The sequence below is a fragment of the Notechis scutatus genome, chromosome 2 (genome assembly GCF_049901735.1).
Source record: "Notechis scutatus isolate UNSWTSFEM ecotype Mainland chromosome 2, rNotScu1.2, whole genome shotgun sequence".
Taxonomy (NCBI): domain Eukaryota; kingdom Metazoa; phylum Chordata; class Lepidosauria; order Squamata; family Elapidae; genus Notechis; species Notechis scutatus.
The window spans coordinates 142657035-142675952 of record NC_142010.1 but is presented as its reverse complement, the minus strand read 5'-3'; the positions used below and the strand labels follow the sequence as shown (position 1 = coordinate 142675952).

The 18918-nt window shown below is 39.9% G+C and overlaps 1 protein-coding gene across 6 annotated transcripts in view; it reads right to left on the bottom strand.

The window, feature by feature from the left end:
• B4GALNT1 (beta-1,4-N-acetyl-galactosaminyltransferase 1) overlaps nt 1-18598 on the bottom strand; it is an 87503-nt gene extending 68905 nt beyond the window's left edge. The window contains exons 1-2 of one of the 6 annotated variants that reach the window (XM_087956453.1): nt 18488-18598; nt 17927-18120 (exon numbers count right to left, since the gene is read on the bottom strand). In XM_087956453.1, coding sequence (XP_087812579.1) covers nt 17927-17988 — 62 coding nt within the window. In that variant the 5' untranslated portion in view covers nt 17989-18120; nt 18488-18598. Of the gene's footprint in view, nt 1-1501; nt 1733-17002; nt 17204-17292; nt 17383-17926; nt 18121-18241; nt 18277-18487 lie in introns of those variants that run through there. The other 5 variants (XM_087956454.1, XM_087956457.1, XM_087956461.1 and 2 more) reach the window with 5 other exon arrangements.
• Nucleotides 18599-18918: the final 320 nt, after the last annotated feature.

The following is an 18918-nucleotide window of genomic DNA, read 5'->3' as shown; positions in this document are numbered from 1 at the left end:
TTACAATTCTCGACTCCTGATGAATGTATCTTTTCTTTTATGTATATTGAGAGTATTTACACCAAGACAAATTCCTTGTGTGTCCAATCACACCTGGCCAATAAAGTATTCTATTCTATATTCAGCAGACAACTGATGCCTTTTTATATAGATATATGTATGTATGTAGTTTCTTTCTTTCTATCTTTCTTTTCTTTCGCTTCCTGTGGCTGGTTGGTGAGACATTTGTTAAGTGAGTTTTGCCCCATTTTATTACTTTTTGTGCCACAGCTGTTAAGTGAATCACTGCAATTGATCAGTAAGTAAACTGGTTGTTAAGTGAATCTGGCTTCCCCATTGATTTTGCTTGTCAGAAGGTCATAAAAGGGGATCACATGACCCCAGATGCAACCGTCATAAGGATGAACCAGTTGCCAAGCATCTGAATTTTGATCACATGACTATGGAGGTGCTGTATACGTAGTGCATCTGGTCGTGAACACATCTTCAGGTGGCGACCAAACAGCTGCGGCGATTTCCCCTGCTGTGGCAATTTCACCTTCTGGAGCATTTTTTTTTTTTTTGCCCGTGCATGCGCAGTCAGTCGTGCTTCTGGTCACGACCAAATCGGGTTGTGACCAAAGTCCTGGAACGGATTTTGGTTGTGACCCCTAGGTTCCACTGTATCTGCCTCTGACAGTCCATCTGAGGATTTATTTTCCCAGTTAAAATAAGGAAAATAAGAGAAGCATATGAAAAACCAATGAGCTCCTAAGAGAAAGAAAGGAGAACTCACTGTGACCATGGAGCATGTTAGATCTTGTTGAGAAAGATACTGTATGCAACTGTTGGGCAACTGCAAGGAAGAACAACTGGGCCATCACATCTAAAAGTAAAGTTCTTTGATGCTGTTTTAACATACTCTTGCTAGAGAATTGTGCAAATATGCCTGATCTTCTTCCTCAAGGAGGTGACAGTGTCCTCTTTCTGGCCAGTAGCCTGGAGAGAAGTAGTTTCCAAAACAGGGAAAATAGGGGGAAAAGGTCTGAAAATATTTCAGAAAACAAAGTGCTTACAGAGAGGGCAAATCCTTAGTGGGGCGTGGGGAATGGCAGCAAGAAGAGAGGCTGGCTAGTGATCAAAGGGGAAGAAGTGTGCACATGTTTCTCAAAACTCCTAAAATGCATCTCTTGCCACACCTGATCTCACCCTCCAAGAAGATGGGTGGCAAAGTGATACACATTTTACACATTTTGAAGCCATGTTGAGAAACTGTTAGCGCTGGAGGAGAACGTCTGCTTTTATTCCAATACATGCATTTATTATACATTTTTTTAGCAATGACTTGAGGCTGTTTCCTCAACTGGATGGGGACGTGATGAGGATTACAACACATGACTGAGGAAAAAAATGGGGCAATCAGGGTACAGTGGAGGCTTTAGGCTCTGCCCAGAAGCTAATTTCCCCTCCCCATTATTTATTTTATTTAATAAATTTCTACACCACCCATCTCACCTCTGACCTTTGCACTGATATTAGAAGAACAAATGCTGAGTTCTAGCCAGGGTACCCTTGTTGCTTAAATTTGCTAAGATCAGAGACAACAGTCCAACAGGTAATTCTTCTGAAGAACACAAGAAGAGATGCTAGCAACATCATCTGAGCTCAAACAATGGTGTCAGGGGCTAACTGGGAATGGGTTCCAGGTAGTATTGATGGTCTCTCTCTTTTTCAGCACTAATACAGAAGCAGCCTGGCAAACCCAAGGGGAAAAAAAAAGCAAATGAATGCAAAACCAGAGAAGTCAGTCCCAGAGGCCTTGAGCCAGAAAGATACAGACTGCCTCCTGACTGGTTGGTCAGTTATTGTAAGCCACATGCCTTCCATACATGCCTATCCACAGCGAAACCTTAAGCAATCAGCCAATTGGGAAACATCTCAAGCCTTCGCTTAACTTGCTTCTCAGGTCACTATATGCCTACAGCAAAATCTACAGCAGATGTTCTCTGATGAAAGATTTCACTTTTAAACTCTACCTTGTGACAACATCTCCCATCTTCAATCAATCAATCAGAACAGAAAAGAGCTGGAAGGGACCTTATGTTTTCTAGTCCAACCCTCTGCTGAAGCAGGACCCCCTATTTCAGACAGGTGGCTGTCCAGTCTCTTCTTAAAAACTTCCAGCGATGAAGCACCCACAACCTCTGAAGGTAAGCTGTTTCACTGGCTGATTGTCCTTGCTGTTAGGAAGTTTTTCCTTAATTCCAGGTTGCTTCTTCTCCTTGATAAGTTTCCATCCATTGTTTCTTGTCCTGCCTTCGGGTGCTTTGGAAAATAAGTTGACCCCCTCTTCTTTGTGGCAGCCCCTGAAATGCTGGACTACTGCGATCATGTCATCCCTAGTCCTTCTTTTCTCTTCCAAGCTTGGCCTCAACAATTAATTGTGCCTGTGACTACAGTTTCCTTGTCTCATGCTCTTTCTGTATAATAGTTTTGCTGCTCTATACTGGTACTTGATCCTATGCTGATTCTAGCCTTGTTATCTGTTTATTCATCATTGATCTTTTTCTTGCCCCATTTAACCCAAACTTTAAAGTTCATCTGCACATTCTTTTCTGTTCTACAGTATTGATTCTTATTTTGCATGGGACAGAGCTAATGCAATGGTTTGTGAGTAAATATTGCTTAATGGAAGCCAATTACAGTCTGCCCATTTAGGAGATAAAAGAACATTTCTTGTTCCATGCAAAAGAAGTTGTACATAAGTCTAAAACCTATCCTGCAACACATTGCACCAAGCTATGGTTTATTAGCTATTCTGTCTAAGCAGAGTACCCCAAGTTCTTCCCAATTGTACATTTCTTGCAACCACAGTTAACATAATGTATTATAATTATATATGTATCATAAATACTGCCAATGGAATAAATTTAATACAAAGCCAAATCTGATACATAATTAATGTTAAGCCTTTTGGGGAAGGCATTCTGCTCAGATCTCTTGCTTTTAAATAAATGCTTTAAGAAAAGTTAAAAATAACATTTTTTTCTTTATCCGCTTGTTTAAAATGAAATCACATTAAATTTCCAAAAGATAACACTCAGAGGATATTTTTGCATAAACTTAGACTTATACTTTACAAAATTAACTCCACTGTCCCCACTATCAAGGAAATTGGTGGAACTCATGCATCGTACAAAAAAAAGGGATTTTAAAAGGATTCTGGCCATTGAATTCATATGTTGTTGATCAATCATTATGTGGACCTATTTTCATCCTCTTTTAATTAGTTGAAATCTACGTTGACTCATACCTCTTTTTAAGAATATTTTTTAAAAATGGTTTGCTTCCTTTCATTATTTCTATGAAAATGCAGAACAAAAATGGGAGACTTCTGGTGACATCGCGTCGTGGAGGTTAAGGAGCATTCTGCTCTGATCTCCTGAGCCGGGATTTTCGCCTCTGGATGGCCATTCGTGGCAGTGTCAGGTCCTGGAGACTCTTGGAGACAGTTTGGGAGGTTGCGATCCCGAAACATTGAAGAAGAGAGCCCGAAGTCTGAGGCGAAAGAAGTCAGCCTGTGTGGCCAGACCCAGAGACGCGACAAACTAGCTAGCAGGAAGCAGTGAGACGGCAGTGGATGAAGGGGTGGCGATTGCATGAGTTTGGAAGCTTTATTTGGATTACAATTCATTTGGATAACAATTGAGATAGACGATTGTTTGAAAGAACAATCAAGCGGACTAAGGAAACCCAGGGTGAAAGGGGGAGGGAGAGTGGAAATCGGCGGCAGTGTTTTAACCTACCACCCCTAATGCTGAGACAATAGTGAATGTGATAGTGAAAATAAGAAAACAAGAGGAATCTTGACAGAAAATTGGAGTGTGGAGTGAGAGCTGAGAAGTTATTTTTGGAAGGGTCCATTTCCTTTTGACAGCTTGAAACAAATGTGTGAAAATCAAGTGAACTGGAGAGAAAAAACGATTGGATAAGAACCTAAATGGAAAGAAGAATGACTGTGCAATTCTTAAGACAGCCATTGAGAAATCTAAACTCTGGTAAACTGTTTCATTGTGAATGAAGAGACTTATAAACTTGTAACTGGAAAAATATTGTTTTGAACTACAAGAACGCTGGTATATATTTAATTAGTTTATTGTCATATTATAGATAGGAGGAATATTGTATCAGATAACTTACATAATTCTATTTTTTGATTTACTTAGTAGCTGATTACTTTAGATTTCCTATTTTTTTATATAGATTCTTTTCTTTGGTTCCCTCATAATTCACAATTCTTATTTTACGTATAGTGTCGGTGTAATTAATAATTAAATATTGAGGATATCATATAGTAATGTGTTTAGATAACCCTAATTGATTTTGATAAAACGAAAGTGGTAATTAATTATCCTACTTAACCCTTTCCCCAGTTATTTATTGTGATGGAATGAAATTATTATAGTATTTATTACGACAACACAGGTATTTTTTCTCCAATATAGATTATTATAGTATTTATTACAACAACAACACAGGTATTTTTTCTCCAATATAGATTGCTAAGAGTTAAAAATTGATTAAGTGTATACTGATTGTGATGGAAGTTGGTGAGTAGTTAATCAAAGGTGATATTGTCTGATACGTGTTTGTATTGAAAAATAGTGGTTGATAGTGATTGGGAAAACTTTAGCATTAATAATTAGGAGATTCTGTTTATTAGAAAATCATAGAATTGATGGTAATTTGGGATAGTATATATAGGATAATAGATGAGCAGGCCAAAATTATAAAAGATATGACAACTATCACCACTACTAAGACAGGGAAAAAAACCTATGCCAACGGTGGGACCATCCAGTCCGGCAGTTTCAACCTAATGAACAATTGAAGGAATGTTGGCCCCCGAGAAATCGACTACCACAACCAGCGTCCAATCAGTGCAAACCTCCCTATTAGCAATCCAGAATACGATGCTGTGAGGGGAGAACATGAATAAAATCCATTGTGTACTTTGTAACTGTGACTCAAACTTCAAACTGTGAGTTGATACTTTTCTACTGAGCAAGGGAGAGCTGAAACGTTAAACAATCACACGTTGTGCTCTAAGAAAGTGTGTACGTGTTAGGAAGCATCTAACTTCCTGATGTGCCATATTAGCTGATGAATTGTATACTGTAATTCAATAGGTAGATTGTAAACCATAGGATGGGGGGTAGGGTATAAAATAGAATGCAAAATTTTGCTCTGGGTTCTCTCCTCAACTGCCAAAGGGGAGGACCCATCTGCAGATGTAATAAAGCCTTTTTCCTTGGATCAGCTTTGAATCCTGGTGGTTTTTCTTAGCCACAATCTCACAATTTGGGGTCTCGTCCGGGATCCTCGACGGCGGTTGACTGGAAAACGGGGACCAGGTAAGAGAGTGGCCACAACCTCCCATTGAGAGGCACCTCTCCCCGAATTCGGTCAGACTCCCGAGGTGACTGGGAAATCCAGACGGTCCTTGCAAAAAGAACTGAGATGAAATGCCGGCTGAGAGTGTGTGAGATCGATCTGAGTTGGGGACGCCCACGCATCCTTTTGACTTTGGAGAGTCCAGGAGCGATCAGATCAGGTAAACTTTGTTCCTTTCATTTGTAGCCAAAAGAAAGAGGTCCTTAAACTCTCTGGGAGAATCCAGCGTCTGCTGGAGGACTGGGAAAAAGAGAGGGGTCCTTAAACTCCCTGGGGGAATCCAGCGTCTGCTGGAGGACAGGACTGGTGAGTCAAGGCTCTGGGAGCCTGGAAGAGTAGAGATGGGAAAGGACAAAGCAAGGGTCTTGGAGACCAGGAAGAAGCCTGTCTGGGACAGGGAAAATTTGACAATGGCAGAAAACCTATTCCGGTAGATTTGCCCCTGAGACAACTAAATACCCTTTGATTGATCCTAAATTTCCATATCACTGGAGTCCAGAGGGGGAAGCCAGTATCTATTGGATGACCAAATTGCAAGACTATATTCTCTAACATAAAATGACTACTCAAATTGCATTTCATAGATGTATGGTTTCATGTGAAATTTGAAGACGGATGATTGGCTGCAGAGTCCGCCGCCCGCAAATCCTAATTTGAATAACGCGCCCGCCAATGTTCCTATGGCACCGTTGCCATTGCCGGCGCCCCAACCCCCTCCTCAGCCGCCCCTTTATCTGCGGCTGAGAAAAGAAGTGGAACAGTTGAGAAGAGAAGTGTTCAAAATTTTCCCTTCAGAGAAAAACCTGAAGTGGATGCATTTCCTCTTAGGGAAGTCCTTAATGGGATCAATGCTGCAAGCAACCCGGTGACAGTCTTTGTGACTGTCCCCGTAAAACCAGCTGAGTTGCGGGAATTGAAAAAGACTCTTCCAAAACTTCATGAAAATGCTCATGAGGTTGCAGAACAGTTAGAGCTATGGATGGGTCCGAATGATTACGCTTATCAGGAGTTGATGTATATCCTGGGGACTATTGTAATAGGCTTCGGGACAGCCTAGTTAAATATTCCAGTGTGGATCCAACCACACCTGCTTTTGAATCCATGCTGAAAATGCAGTTTGTGACTGGGGCTTGGCCAGATATTCAAAAGAAAATTCAGAATATGGATAATTGGGGAGCTGTGGGAATTGTTGATCTCCTGAAAGCAGCCCAACAAATTTTTGTGAACAGACCCTGTAAAAAAAAACCAACAGAAGTCACAAATGATGGTTGCAGCTGTGCAGGTTGCAGCTGTGAGATGAAGAAAAGTGAGAATTTTGGGAAAGGTTCAATTGGAAAAAGGAGGGAGAATTTTGGGGGATACAATCAGGGAAGTTTTCAGGGCAGAGGAAGAGGTATGGGAATGAGACAGCCTGGAATGGATAGGAGTTGCTTCAGGTGTGGGAAGGAAGGTCACTTTGCGCGCAAGTGTCCTACCAACCGGGAAGAGAGAAGTTATGCCTTGTATGATGATTAGGGCTGTGCTGGCTCCTTTAAGTTTGTAGCCAAACTTGTCAGAAGCCCCTTTGTAAAAGGACTTTGAATACCATAATCTTTAACTGCTTTTTTAATTTCTCTAAGAACAGCTAAAGGAATCGGAATCCATTCAATTTCCATATTGCCTTGAGCATTTATTTGTCTGTTTACTGGAAACAAATTCATCTGGGTAATCTCATCAGGCTCTAATTTCCCTTCATTGAAAGCCTGATGCATCATTGCTTGAACTTTCCCCGTTTGTGATTGGATTTTATCCTCTACAGGCGTAAACGCTGTTGGGGTTGAGGAGGCATATTCCAATTTTGAAATTGGGGGGTGCAACACAACTCCTTCATAAGGAGGAAGTTCAACTAAAGATTTTAAAAGAGGCTGTTGCTGGATTTCTAAAGCAGTCATAACAACCTTCCAATATATCAAAATTTTAGCTGTTGCCCGTGGCTCTTCATGAAGGATAGTTCCAATTTTCCTCCATGTGTCTAACTTTAAAGATCCCTTCTCTGGATAGTAGGGACACTGCCGCCAGATCTCTTGCAGCAGCTCTTTCACTTTATCTTTTGAAAGAACTATTTGCTCCCCCCCCAGAGGGTTTAAAGAAAAAGGAGCTTGTCCTAACTAACTTCAGCAGCTCACTAACATGCCGTTCCTGTGGCTGAGAAAGTTTTCCCCCCATGCTTCCTGAAAAAATCCTATTGTCCAGCAATAATTAAGTACGTACTTTACCTATTCCAGGCGAGGAAACACAGAGGTCCGGACACGTATCACCTGCAGTGATCACATCGGGGTCACCACTTGTGGTGGTCTTCCATTGAAAGAATGAGACACAGGCTGGTGTTCTCGGGATGGAAGCCCAGAATAAATTCTAGTGCTTCTTTTTATTGAGATTTTTCTACATAGTCAGCATAATTACATTATGGCTTAATAATTAGATATAGTAAAGGTTTGCTTGCAATTGTTTAAGCTGTCTCCTTGTTTGTATTTGTCTTTATTGTTCTCTTTTCTTTGCATTACCTTGGTGACCTTTAAACAGGCATGTATGTATAAAGCATTATATTAATCATTGCCCAAGCTCAGGCCAAAGTTTATTCCCACAGGGGAGGACCCATCTGCAGATGTAATAAAGCCTTTTTCCTTGGATCAACTTTGAATCCTGGTGGTTTTTCTTAGCCACAATCTCACAATGCTAATGCTACAAGAATCTATGGCCAAAAATCACATTGAAAGTAAAGCAGCAATGAAAACTGAGCTGAAATCAGAAATAGGGGAAATGAAAACTGAAATCAGAAACCTGGGTGAAAAAATAGGCTTGATCCAGGAATCAACTAAGAAAAATGAAGAAAAAAATCAAGATAATTGAACAACAATCTGAACAAAATGAGAAAAAGTTTAAACTTATGAACCATAAAATTATGACTCACAACAAGGAAACTCTAGAGGCCTTAATCCACCTTGAGATGGATAGAGCCTCTTATTATTTGAGATTTCAGAACGTAGAGGAAACTAGGGAGGAGGACTTAACATCGGTGATGGCTAAATTTCTAGCAGATTTCCTTCAAAGAGACAAAGATGAGATGATGATATCTACAGAGTCTATACCAGTTATGTGAGATGACACAGACTCCCTCGAGAGGTCCATATTAGATTTGCTAGAAGGAAAGTCAGAGATATTGTTTACAAGATTTCTAGAGAAGAGACAATAAAATACAAAGATAAAGAAATAATAGTACTGAAACAAATACCAAGAAGAGTCTGGGAACAGAGGAAGGACTATCGATTCCTCACTAATTTAAAAAAAAATAAATCTTTTAGATGGATTACCCCGGAAGGTATTCTGACATCCTGGAATGAAAAAAGAGTGAAAATTGATAACCTAAATAAAGCACAAGAGTTCTTTGAACAGCTGGGCGGATCAGAGGAGGAAACAAGTAGCAGAGACGAATTGGAAATGCCAAGTCAAGAAGAAATACAATAAAGAACTAAAGAACGAGAGGAAAACCAAAACAAAGAAGATAGAGGGGAAAGATCCACCCATGAGGAAACAGGAGTCAAAAACAGAAGTCAAACAAGTCAAAACCAATGAGAGGTAACACCTAAAATAAGAAAGAATGGGGAAAGGACTAACACTGACTTCTATAAATATTAATGGCTTAAACAATCCATCAAAAAGGAAAAAAAAATACTTTTGAAACTTGAAAAGCTGAAATTGGACATAATATGTCTTCAAGAGATTCATATTGAACCACAAGAACAGAAATATTTACAAAACAAAAAGTTAGGGAAACTATACACATCACGAGCAGAGGAAAAAAAGAGAGTAGTATTATATATCAAAGAAGAATTAGAATTGAAACTGATTTATAATGACAAGATTGGAAGAATATTAATTGTAGAGGTGGTTATACAAAACAAAAAGATTTTACTAGTAGGGATATACGCCCCCAATATAAATCACAATGAGTTCTATAAAACTCTATATGCAAAATTAATAGAATTAGGCAAACCTATGATTTGCATAATTGGTGACTTTAATGCAATTTCTAACAATAAACAGGATTACGCCAGTGATCAAAAATATCAAAAAAACCAAAATACATTGCCTAAATGTTTTTTCGATATGGCCGAGGAACTAGATTTAGTAGATGCATGGAGGAAATTGAATCTAGAAGTGACCCAGTTTACCTTCTACTCCAAACCACACAAATCCTGGTCAAGGTTAGATATGGCACGGATGAATAATGATTTACTTAAGGATATAAAAAATATAGAAATATTAACCAACACTTGGGCAGATCATAACCCATTGCAAATAACTTGGAAAACCCAAACTTATAAAAAAGCTAGGTGGACACTTAACCCACAACTATTGAAAGAAAAAGGATACACTCAAAAAATTAAGGAAGAATTAGAGATATTTTTTAAATTCAATAAAAAACAAGTTACCTTGTTGCAAATTCTTTGGGACACAATGAAGGCGTACCTAAGGGGTATATCGATAGCCTATACAGCCAACAGAAATAAAGAAAAGTGGAAGAAACAAAACTTGTTAATAAAAAGACTAAAAGATTTGGAAAATAGACTAATTTGTTCGTCCCCCAGGGGACAAACGAATTAAAAATGACTTGATATTACTTAAACATGAATTGAATATATTAGACTAGGAAGATTTAATTAAGGCAATGCTATACACAAAACAAAATTACTTTGAATATGCAAACAAACCCAGAAAATGGTTAGTGTATAAACTGAAAAAAAGAAAACCAAAAAAGAACTATATACCAATTGCAAGATAATAATAGGATATTAGAGACGGAATTGGAAGAAAACAATCGTAAGAGACTATTTCGAGAATTTATATAACCAAGAAGAAATAGACGCAAATAAATTAGAGGAATATTTGAAAAAGTACATTACTGCCATTAACGGAAGATAAAAGGGAGATATTAAATAAGGAGATAACTTTAGATGAGTTAAAAGAAGTGATTAAAAGACAAAAAAGCAATAAAACTCCAGGCCCAGATGGGTTGCCAAGCGAATTATACAAAGAGATCAGAGAATCGCTAGAAAAGTTGTTCCTAGAGATTTGCAATGAGGTATTATTAGAGGCAAGAATCCCGGAATCATGGAAGGAGGCCCATATTATACTGATCCCTAAAGAGGGTGCAGATGCCACCCAGGTAAAAAATTACAGACCAATATCTCTTTTAAACACAGATTATAAAATTTTTATGAGTGTGATGGCAGAAAGATTGAAGCTAATTCTCAATGAAAGAATTCACCCTGACCAGAATGGATTTCTTCCCATGAGACAGATTAGAAATAATACAAGAATGATAATTGATTTATTAGAATACTATGTAACACATCCAGGAAGCCAAGTTGCTCTTCTCTTCCTGGATGCACAAAAGGCATTTAACAACCTAAACTGGGAATTTATGAAACGCCAGATAAACTTGATGAAATTCGGGGATAACTTCACAAATATATTAGATTCAATTTATTTAACTCAGAAAGCAAGGGTAATGATAAATGGAGAATTTACTAATCCTTTTGAAATAAAAAGGGGTGTCAGGCAGGGATGCCCATTGTTGCCTCTGCTTTTTATTACATTAGAAACATTACTGGACAGAATTAGAATGAATGAGGAAATTAAAGGTACTAAGATTAAAAGACAAGAATATAAACTACAGGCATTTGCTGATGATGTGGTTGTTATTATAGAGGTTCCAATAGAGTCAGGACCAACCTTATTAAAAGAAATTGATAAATTCGGTAAACCAGCTGGGTTGAAAATCAATAAGGAAAAAACCAAAATGTTAGTTAAAAATATAACAAATAAAAAACAAAAAGAACTAGAAGAAATAATGGGACTACAAATTGTCAATAAGATTAAATATTTAGGTATATGGTTGAGACCCAAAACAATAACTTTGAAAGAAGACAATTATGTTAAACTAGTACAACAAATAAGAAGAGATTTGGAGATATGGAACAAAATGCAGATTTCTTTATTAGGCAGAATTGCCACAATTAAAATGAATGTTCTACCCAAACTGCTTTATTTATTCCAAACAATTCCTATATTATTGGATAAATCATTTTTCAAAGAATTGGATAAAATTACTATGAAATTCATATGGGCAGGCAAGAAATCAAGAATTAAGAAAATTTATTTACAAGATAATAAAAGCAGAGGCGGCTTTGGTCTCCCTGCCTGGGAGACCTATTATAAAGCAGCAATGTTAATGTGGATACAGGATTGGATTAAATTGGATAACAAAAGAATTCTACCATTAGAAGGATATGACTTACAAATAGGGTGGCATGCCTTTTTGTGGAACCCGAGTAGTAAAAGTCACTCATACTTCCAGAGACATACTCTACACAAATCTTTGATAAAAACCTGGTCTGATATTAGGAAAAATCATTATATTAAAGTTCTGTTATGGTTGTCAACAATGGAGGCAATGTTCCACCCTAATACAATGGACATCAGTAAAAAGCTCAAATATTACCAAATTTTAGACCAGGGGTGGGCAAACTTTTTGGCTCGGGGGCCTCATTGACTTTTAAAATTTGACAGACGGGCCGCCACCTGGTGTCAAAATGCCTGTCATTACAAGTCAAAATCAAATGAATGCAATCATTCAATCATTCACATCAAACCTTAATTCTGTACCAATCTTCGGCGGGCCGGATTAAAAAGACCAACGGGCCGGATGTGGCCCACGGGCCGTAGTTTGCCCACCCCTGTTTTAGACAAAGAAGGAAAGCTCAAATCAACTCAAGAGTTAGAAAACCAAAAAATAATGATTGATCGTTTGTCCTATTTCCAAATAGCAATAAGATATGAGAAAGATTTAAAAGAATTTGGAATAGAATCAAAGAGTACCAAATTTGATAAGATACTTTTGGGCCCAGACAAAAATATGTTATCTTAATTATATAATTATCTATTGGAATATGAATTAGCAGAGGAAATTGTGAAAGGACCAATGATAGCGTGGGCAAGAAATTTCAGCCATAATATAGACTTAGAAGACTGGGAAGAAATCTGGCAGAGAAATCTTACAATAACTAAATCTGTGTCTTATAAAGATAACTTATATAAAATGATATATAGATGGCATCTAGCACCCTCCAGATTAGCAAAAATATATCCAACATCCAATCCAACTTGTTGGAAATGCAAAGGGAACCATGGTACCTACTTCCATCTCTGGTGGGCATGCCCAGTGGTCAAAATTTTTTGGATTACAATCAAAACTTGGTTAGAAGAAATTGTCCAGGGTGGATTGGAGTGGGAACCTAGACTGTATCTTTTGGGTATCATTAAGGAAGGTTATCCCTCCAAAGTAAAATATTTGATTATCCATATCCTAACAGCGGCACGTATCTCACTGGCTCAATTTTGGAAATCACCTAATATACCAATACAATTTATTATTCAAAAAATTTGTGAATGTGCAGAAATGGAAAAACTCACACTAAAATTAAAAGGAAAAGAGGAGGCAGAATTTTACTCGACCTGGAATAAGTGGTATGATTGGCTAGAACGTAAAAAAAACAAAAAGGGGAACCAAGGGGGGGAAAATAAATTTATGAAACAGATTAAGATGCATACAATAACAGGAATCATTAATGTCAGTCTTAGACTCTCTCGTACTTTAAACAACCAATAGAAGGAATTCATTGGTAAAAATAAATAAGTATAATCCAACAACAAATATTAACAACAGAACATTATGTTTGATAGAACATAAATAACAGAGAACCCATAGGAAGTAAGAAATAACTGCCACATAATATAATTTAGGAAATATTTAACTCACTGTCAAATGTATTAAAGGAAAGTTTAATTAGTTTTAGCAGAGAGATTATGGTTTGTCTGTATGAATCTTTGTTTTTTGAGTCTGTATATTTGTATATTTTAATTTTTTGTATTCAATAAAGTTGATTAAAAAAAGCAGAAGAAGAAAATGCAGAACTTGACCATAAATGGCTATGCCTATGGTTTCCTAGATTAACGGTAGAATTAACCCTGAAATATGCAAATTTATATCTTTTTATATAATTAGTCAAAATACGGTGTCGGGTTTATTGTTCTACATTTTTTGTAAAAGATTTATAAGATCTGAAGAAAAACCAGAGAATAGAACTAGATTGTATTTATTGTAAATATAATATTTTAGCAACTATCTTGTAGCATTATTATTATTCATTAGAAACAATTACATCTGTTTTGGGGAAAGGGAAGGCCATACTGTAGTATATAGTAGACCCATGGATATACAGGTACTATAGTCCTTGACTTATAACCACAACTGAGTCCAAAATTTATGTTTCTAAGTGAGAAATGTATTGAGTTTTGCCCTGTTTCACGACTTTTCTTGCCACAGTTGTTAAGTGAATCACTGCAGTTGTTAAATTAGTAACATAGCTGTTAAGTGAATCAGGCCTCCCATTGACTTAGCTTGTCAGAAGGTTGTAAAAGGGGATCACATGACCCTGGGAGACTACAACCGTCATAAATGGGAGACAGTTGTCAATCATCTGAATATTGATCATGTGATTGTGGAGATGCTGCAACAGTCATAAGTGTGGAAAACGATCATTTAAAAAAAAAACAGTCATAAGCCTCAGTGGCGCAGTGGTTAGAGTGCAGTACTGCAAGCTACTCCTACTGCAATTTGGCAGATCGAATCCCACCAGACTCAAGGTTGACTCAGCCTTCCATCCTTCTGAGATGGGTAAAATGAGGACCCAAATTGTTCGGGGCAATAAGCTGACTCTGAAACCCTTTTAGAGAGGGCTGTAAAGCACTGTGAAGCAGTATATAAGTCTAAATACTATTGCTATAAGTCACTTTTTTCAGAGCCACTGTAACTTTGAATGGCCACTAAATGAACTTTTGTAAGACAAGGATTACCTGTACAAAAATACAAATAGAGCATTATGTTGCAGGTGCCATTCTTACAAAGGCTTTCATGGATGGCAGCAGACCTATGTGTGCGTTTAACTATTAATTCAGATTTTTTTTTTTATCATTCATCATGTTTGGTTGGTGTATAAGCCTTGAAAAAATATATATCTATATTTTAGTCCTTTAAACATAGAATATTGTTATGCCCTTCAGGCATATGTGAAACTTTAAGGCTAAAAGGCACAGTTCTTTAAGCTTAACCCTTTACCCAGAAAAAAAGCTTAGTTTAAATGAAGGAATGAGAGAGAGAAGTGTTTCCTAGAGTGTTTGTCATTCTCTCCACTGTTGCAACGTACTTATCGAAGAGTCACAAGTAGGGTGATCTCTTAGGAAACAAGCTCATAGCGCACTCAGGGCACAACAAAACTTGTCTTTGTAGAAACTCAAGCAGCACTCTGGAGCTAGTAGCAGAGAAGTCGAAGTTAAGGCTTGGGTAGAAAGTGTCTTTTATTACAAACACAAGACACTCTTAGTAGAAAGATAATCAGCTATTGCAGAACCACGTTGGGATTCAAATTTTGCCTCTCTTCCATTTTTGGATATGGAGGGGAGTTGCATCCTTGTTTTCATCATGATCTGGTCTGGTCTCTTAATTCTTAAGTTTCCAGCCGTGGCAGATTCAGTTCTCCCTTCTTCATGGACATATCTATGAAACTTTCACTACCCCTTTCCAGGGAAGGAACGTTTTTTTTTTCAACTTCCCCATTTAGCTTACAATCATGGGATTCAAATTTTGTAACAACCAATTCTGTGGGCAGGCCATGTGACTGAGTGGCCGTGGCTTTGTTGCAGTTCCCCCCCCCCATTTTTGGGGCCTTCTGGGCCTCAGGGAAGGCCCCTGGGGGGAGTTTTTGCTCCCAGAAGGCTTCCCTGGGGCTCAGGAAGAAAAACAAACGGAGCATAGGGGAGGCACGCAGCACCCCCTGCACTCTGTTTTGGGGCCTCCTGAGCCTTAGGGGAGCCTCCTGGGTGAAGCAGTAAGTAAGCGAGGGGAATCCAGGCACAGCTGATCATACGAGCAGCTGATCGTCGGGAGGTGGGGGAAAAAGAAACACCTTAAGGAGTGACTGGGCGGAGAAGAGCGGTGTCGGGCATGCACACAATGTTGCGCATGTGCAATAAGGACTGACTGGGAGGGGAGGAGAGGGGCCAGCCAGGGGCACGATTTGCTGGTTCTCCAAACTGCGCAGAATCATAACAACCGGTTCTATAGAACCAGTCCAATCCGGTAGAATCCCACCCCCTGAGGCCTGTCCCTACTGAGGGGCTGTCATTTGTTGAGCCCAGCCACTAAATTAAACATAAGGAATTCCATGCGCTATGGAAACAGAATGACTAGTTACATCATACACAACTCTGCTTTACAAACACTGACAAAGAACTTCTTTGCTTACAAAAAGCTGCCCTCAATACCAATCATTAGATTAGAAAGAGGGGGGAGAATACACACTGAAGATCAATGACAGTCACATCCATCATAAAAAGCTAAACTATGCTGGGTCTCCTCTGTCTGAATGCCTTCCTTTTCATCAGCAATACCTGCAACCCAGAGTTACAAACCAGGCAGGGAGTGCCAGAGCACCTTGAGGAATTAAAATATACAATGCAACAATAACTATCAGCAGCCAACTCTTGCTCATAAAGCATAATCCTTTAGCAGCGAGTTCATTTAAGCTCTCCGGAGAGTGGGTGGCACACTTGGGCTATAAAATGTCACGCTAAAGAGGCAAATTAACAAAGTATACAGGGGACCCAGTTTCAAGTCTCTGCCCACGCAAGCTTGTCAGGATCACAATAAACTTAGTACATATCACACAGAGGTGGTATTCAGCAGGTTCTGACCAGTTCTGGAGAACCAGTAGTGGAAATTTTGAGTAGTTCAGAGAACTGGTAGTGGAAATTTTGAGTAGTTTGGAATACCAACTCTGACTGACCCGCCCCATCCATTCTCTACCTCCCGAGTCCCAGCTGATTGGCTAGGTCTTCTTTTGTTGCCCTGCACAGGAGAACGGAGCTGGAAAGCAGGTTAGTGGGGTGGGGAGGGAATGGGGATTTTACAGTATCCTTCCCCTGTCATGCCCACCAAGCGACGCCCACCAAGCCATGCCATGCCCATGGAACCGGTAGTAAAAAAAATTTGAATCCCACCACTGATGTTACAGATATCTAAATAAACTTCAAGCCTGGTGCCATGTTACTAAGCCTTATTATCATGAGAGAAAACTAAAACAAATTGGAGGGAGGATCCACACTCTACCTCCTTTTTTAAAAAAAAAATTTTTTTTCTATCAGTGAGCAATTATGTGCCTTGGCCACTCTGAAGCAATGCAAGAGGCTCCTGTCCCAAAGGTGCATTTTTCAAGAGGCAAGTGGACTTTCTGGAAACCAAGAAAAAAGCACCTTTGGGACAACCATGACCTGGATGACTGAAGAAGCTCCATATAGACAAAAGACTCCTGTGCTCAGCTCAGTGAACTGACAAAGCAGCCTTTCCCACTCAGAAGCAATCCTTAGATCCATTTGCATCACTGAAAAGATACCCACTGGTCTCACTCACCTCACAGGATATCAGAAGGAAATGATCCAGATTTACGGAAAGATCACATGCCCCCAGAAAGGCAGTAAAAAAAAATAAGGAGTGCCAAGTTTGCAACCTGCCTCTCAGCTATTTCTTCTATGGCTATGCCAACCCTTAGGCAAATAGCTCTTAATCCAACTAGTCCCTCCTCCCTAAGTGTCTGCCTTTACAACAGATCTCTGGGGCGGATCTTTGCGGGCGAGGGCGAGGGCGAGGACTGCTGCTGGAGCCACATCTGGAAACACCCCCACCTCCACCCGGATCCATACCCGACGAAGATTGGCTACGATCTTGTCCGGGCTCCCTTCCCCCGCACCCCCGTGTCCTCGAGCACATGTGCCGGTGCCCCCCTTGAACGCTAATTCCGTTAACAGCAGGACCAGAAGCCGCTTTGGAGGAAACATGCAGCTTGGAAAAAGATTTTTTTTTTTTCTTCACCCCGCTTCCTCAGCAGGGTTGCTCAACTCGATCAGACAGGCAGCGGCGGGTCTGAAAAAATTACCTCATCGCTTTCCCAAGATGAAGACCCAAGATTAAGACCTTTCCCTTTCCCTTAAGACACCCGCCCCCTTTCTTTCTTTTTGTAACAAAGAAAGCTAAAGACTAGCCAGATGGCTCCATTTTTAGAGAAGATTCCGCATCCAGGGAAGAAAGAGGCCCTCCATCGCCCCTTTCCCCCCATAATTGGGGACGGAGGCCCCGCCCTCTTTCGAGGTCTGCACGAAAAGCTTTCCTCAGGATAAAACCTCCCCTCTCTGAAGCCGTGCCCGGTCCACGCAGCGCATTCGGCCGCCTCCATCCATCCCAGCCTGCCTTCCCGCCCGCCCGCCTCGGCTCGGCCTCGGCTCGGCTCTTAACCGAAGCCTTGCGGAGAAGTCTCAGCCTTGGAGTGGACGATGGTACCTTGCTCGCTCTTTTTCAGCCCTGCAGCATCGTTCTTCTCGCCGATCTCCCCTGTGTGTCATGTTGGTTTCTTACATTTTGATTGCGGGTTTTTTTTTTCCTCCCACCCGGTTCTCGGGGGCCCGGCGGCTTTCCAGCTCGCTCTGCCTTTTGGCTGCCGGGCACGGACGGTCTATAAACGGTTCTTGAGGCAGCTATAGAAGGAAAACAAAAAGCGATCCCGTTTAAAAGCCGGCGGAGCAGCGGGAATCCACCTTTTAGCTTGCTGCTGGACCGAATACAGAAGAGAGGGAAACGGTGGTCTCGCGCCCCTACCGGGGAGAGCTGCTACTTGAAGCTTTAACAATCCTGCAGTGAGTTAAAACACCCTTGGTGGGTTCAATGTCCCCTAGGCTTCCACCCCTCCACACACACACACACTTCGGACAAAAGGCAGATAGGACGGTCCTCGGCCGAAAATGTAAAACCTGTTAAAATGCAGTGATTAAAAATACTGTAAAAAAAACACAAACAATTAGGGATTATATAAAGCACAAAGTGCTATAAAGAAAAACTCCTTACGAGGTCAATGGCTGACTAGGCGCTTTCTGGAGGATATATTGTTCTGATGAAAATGCATTATGGAACTGGCCGTTTTCCCCTCTTCCCCGAACAATATTCTTCTGTGTGTCCAAGCCTGAGTGGATTGCATCATACCCATAAGTATTTTCTTTTCCTTTGCCAAGCTACGCAAAGAAGAGTTTCCAATGACATCTGGGATATTTGTATTATTAACCAGGAGTCCAACAGTTGCCTTTGGAAATTTACAGAGTAGGTTTTCAGCTTTCTAATGGAATTGCAGCACAATTAATATACAAGCTTGACACTTCCAGTTTGGCGCTAAAGAAACTGTTGGCATATATACTGAGGATACAGATAAACATCCAAGGGCTTCAAGAACCCTCTAAAAGGATGCAAATTACCAGCTGTTTGCAAGGAATATAAATCCTTCC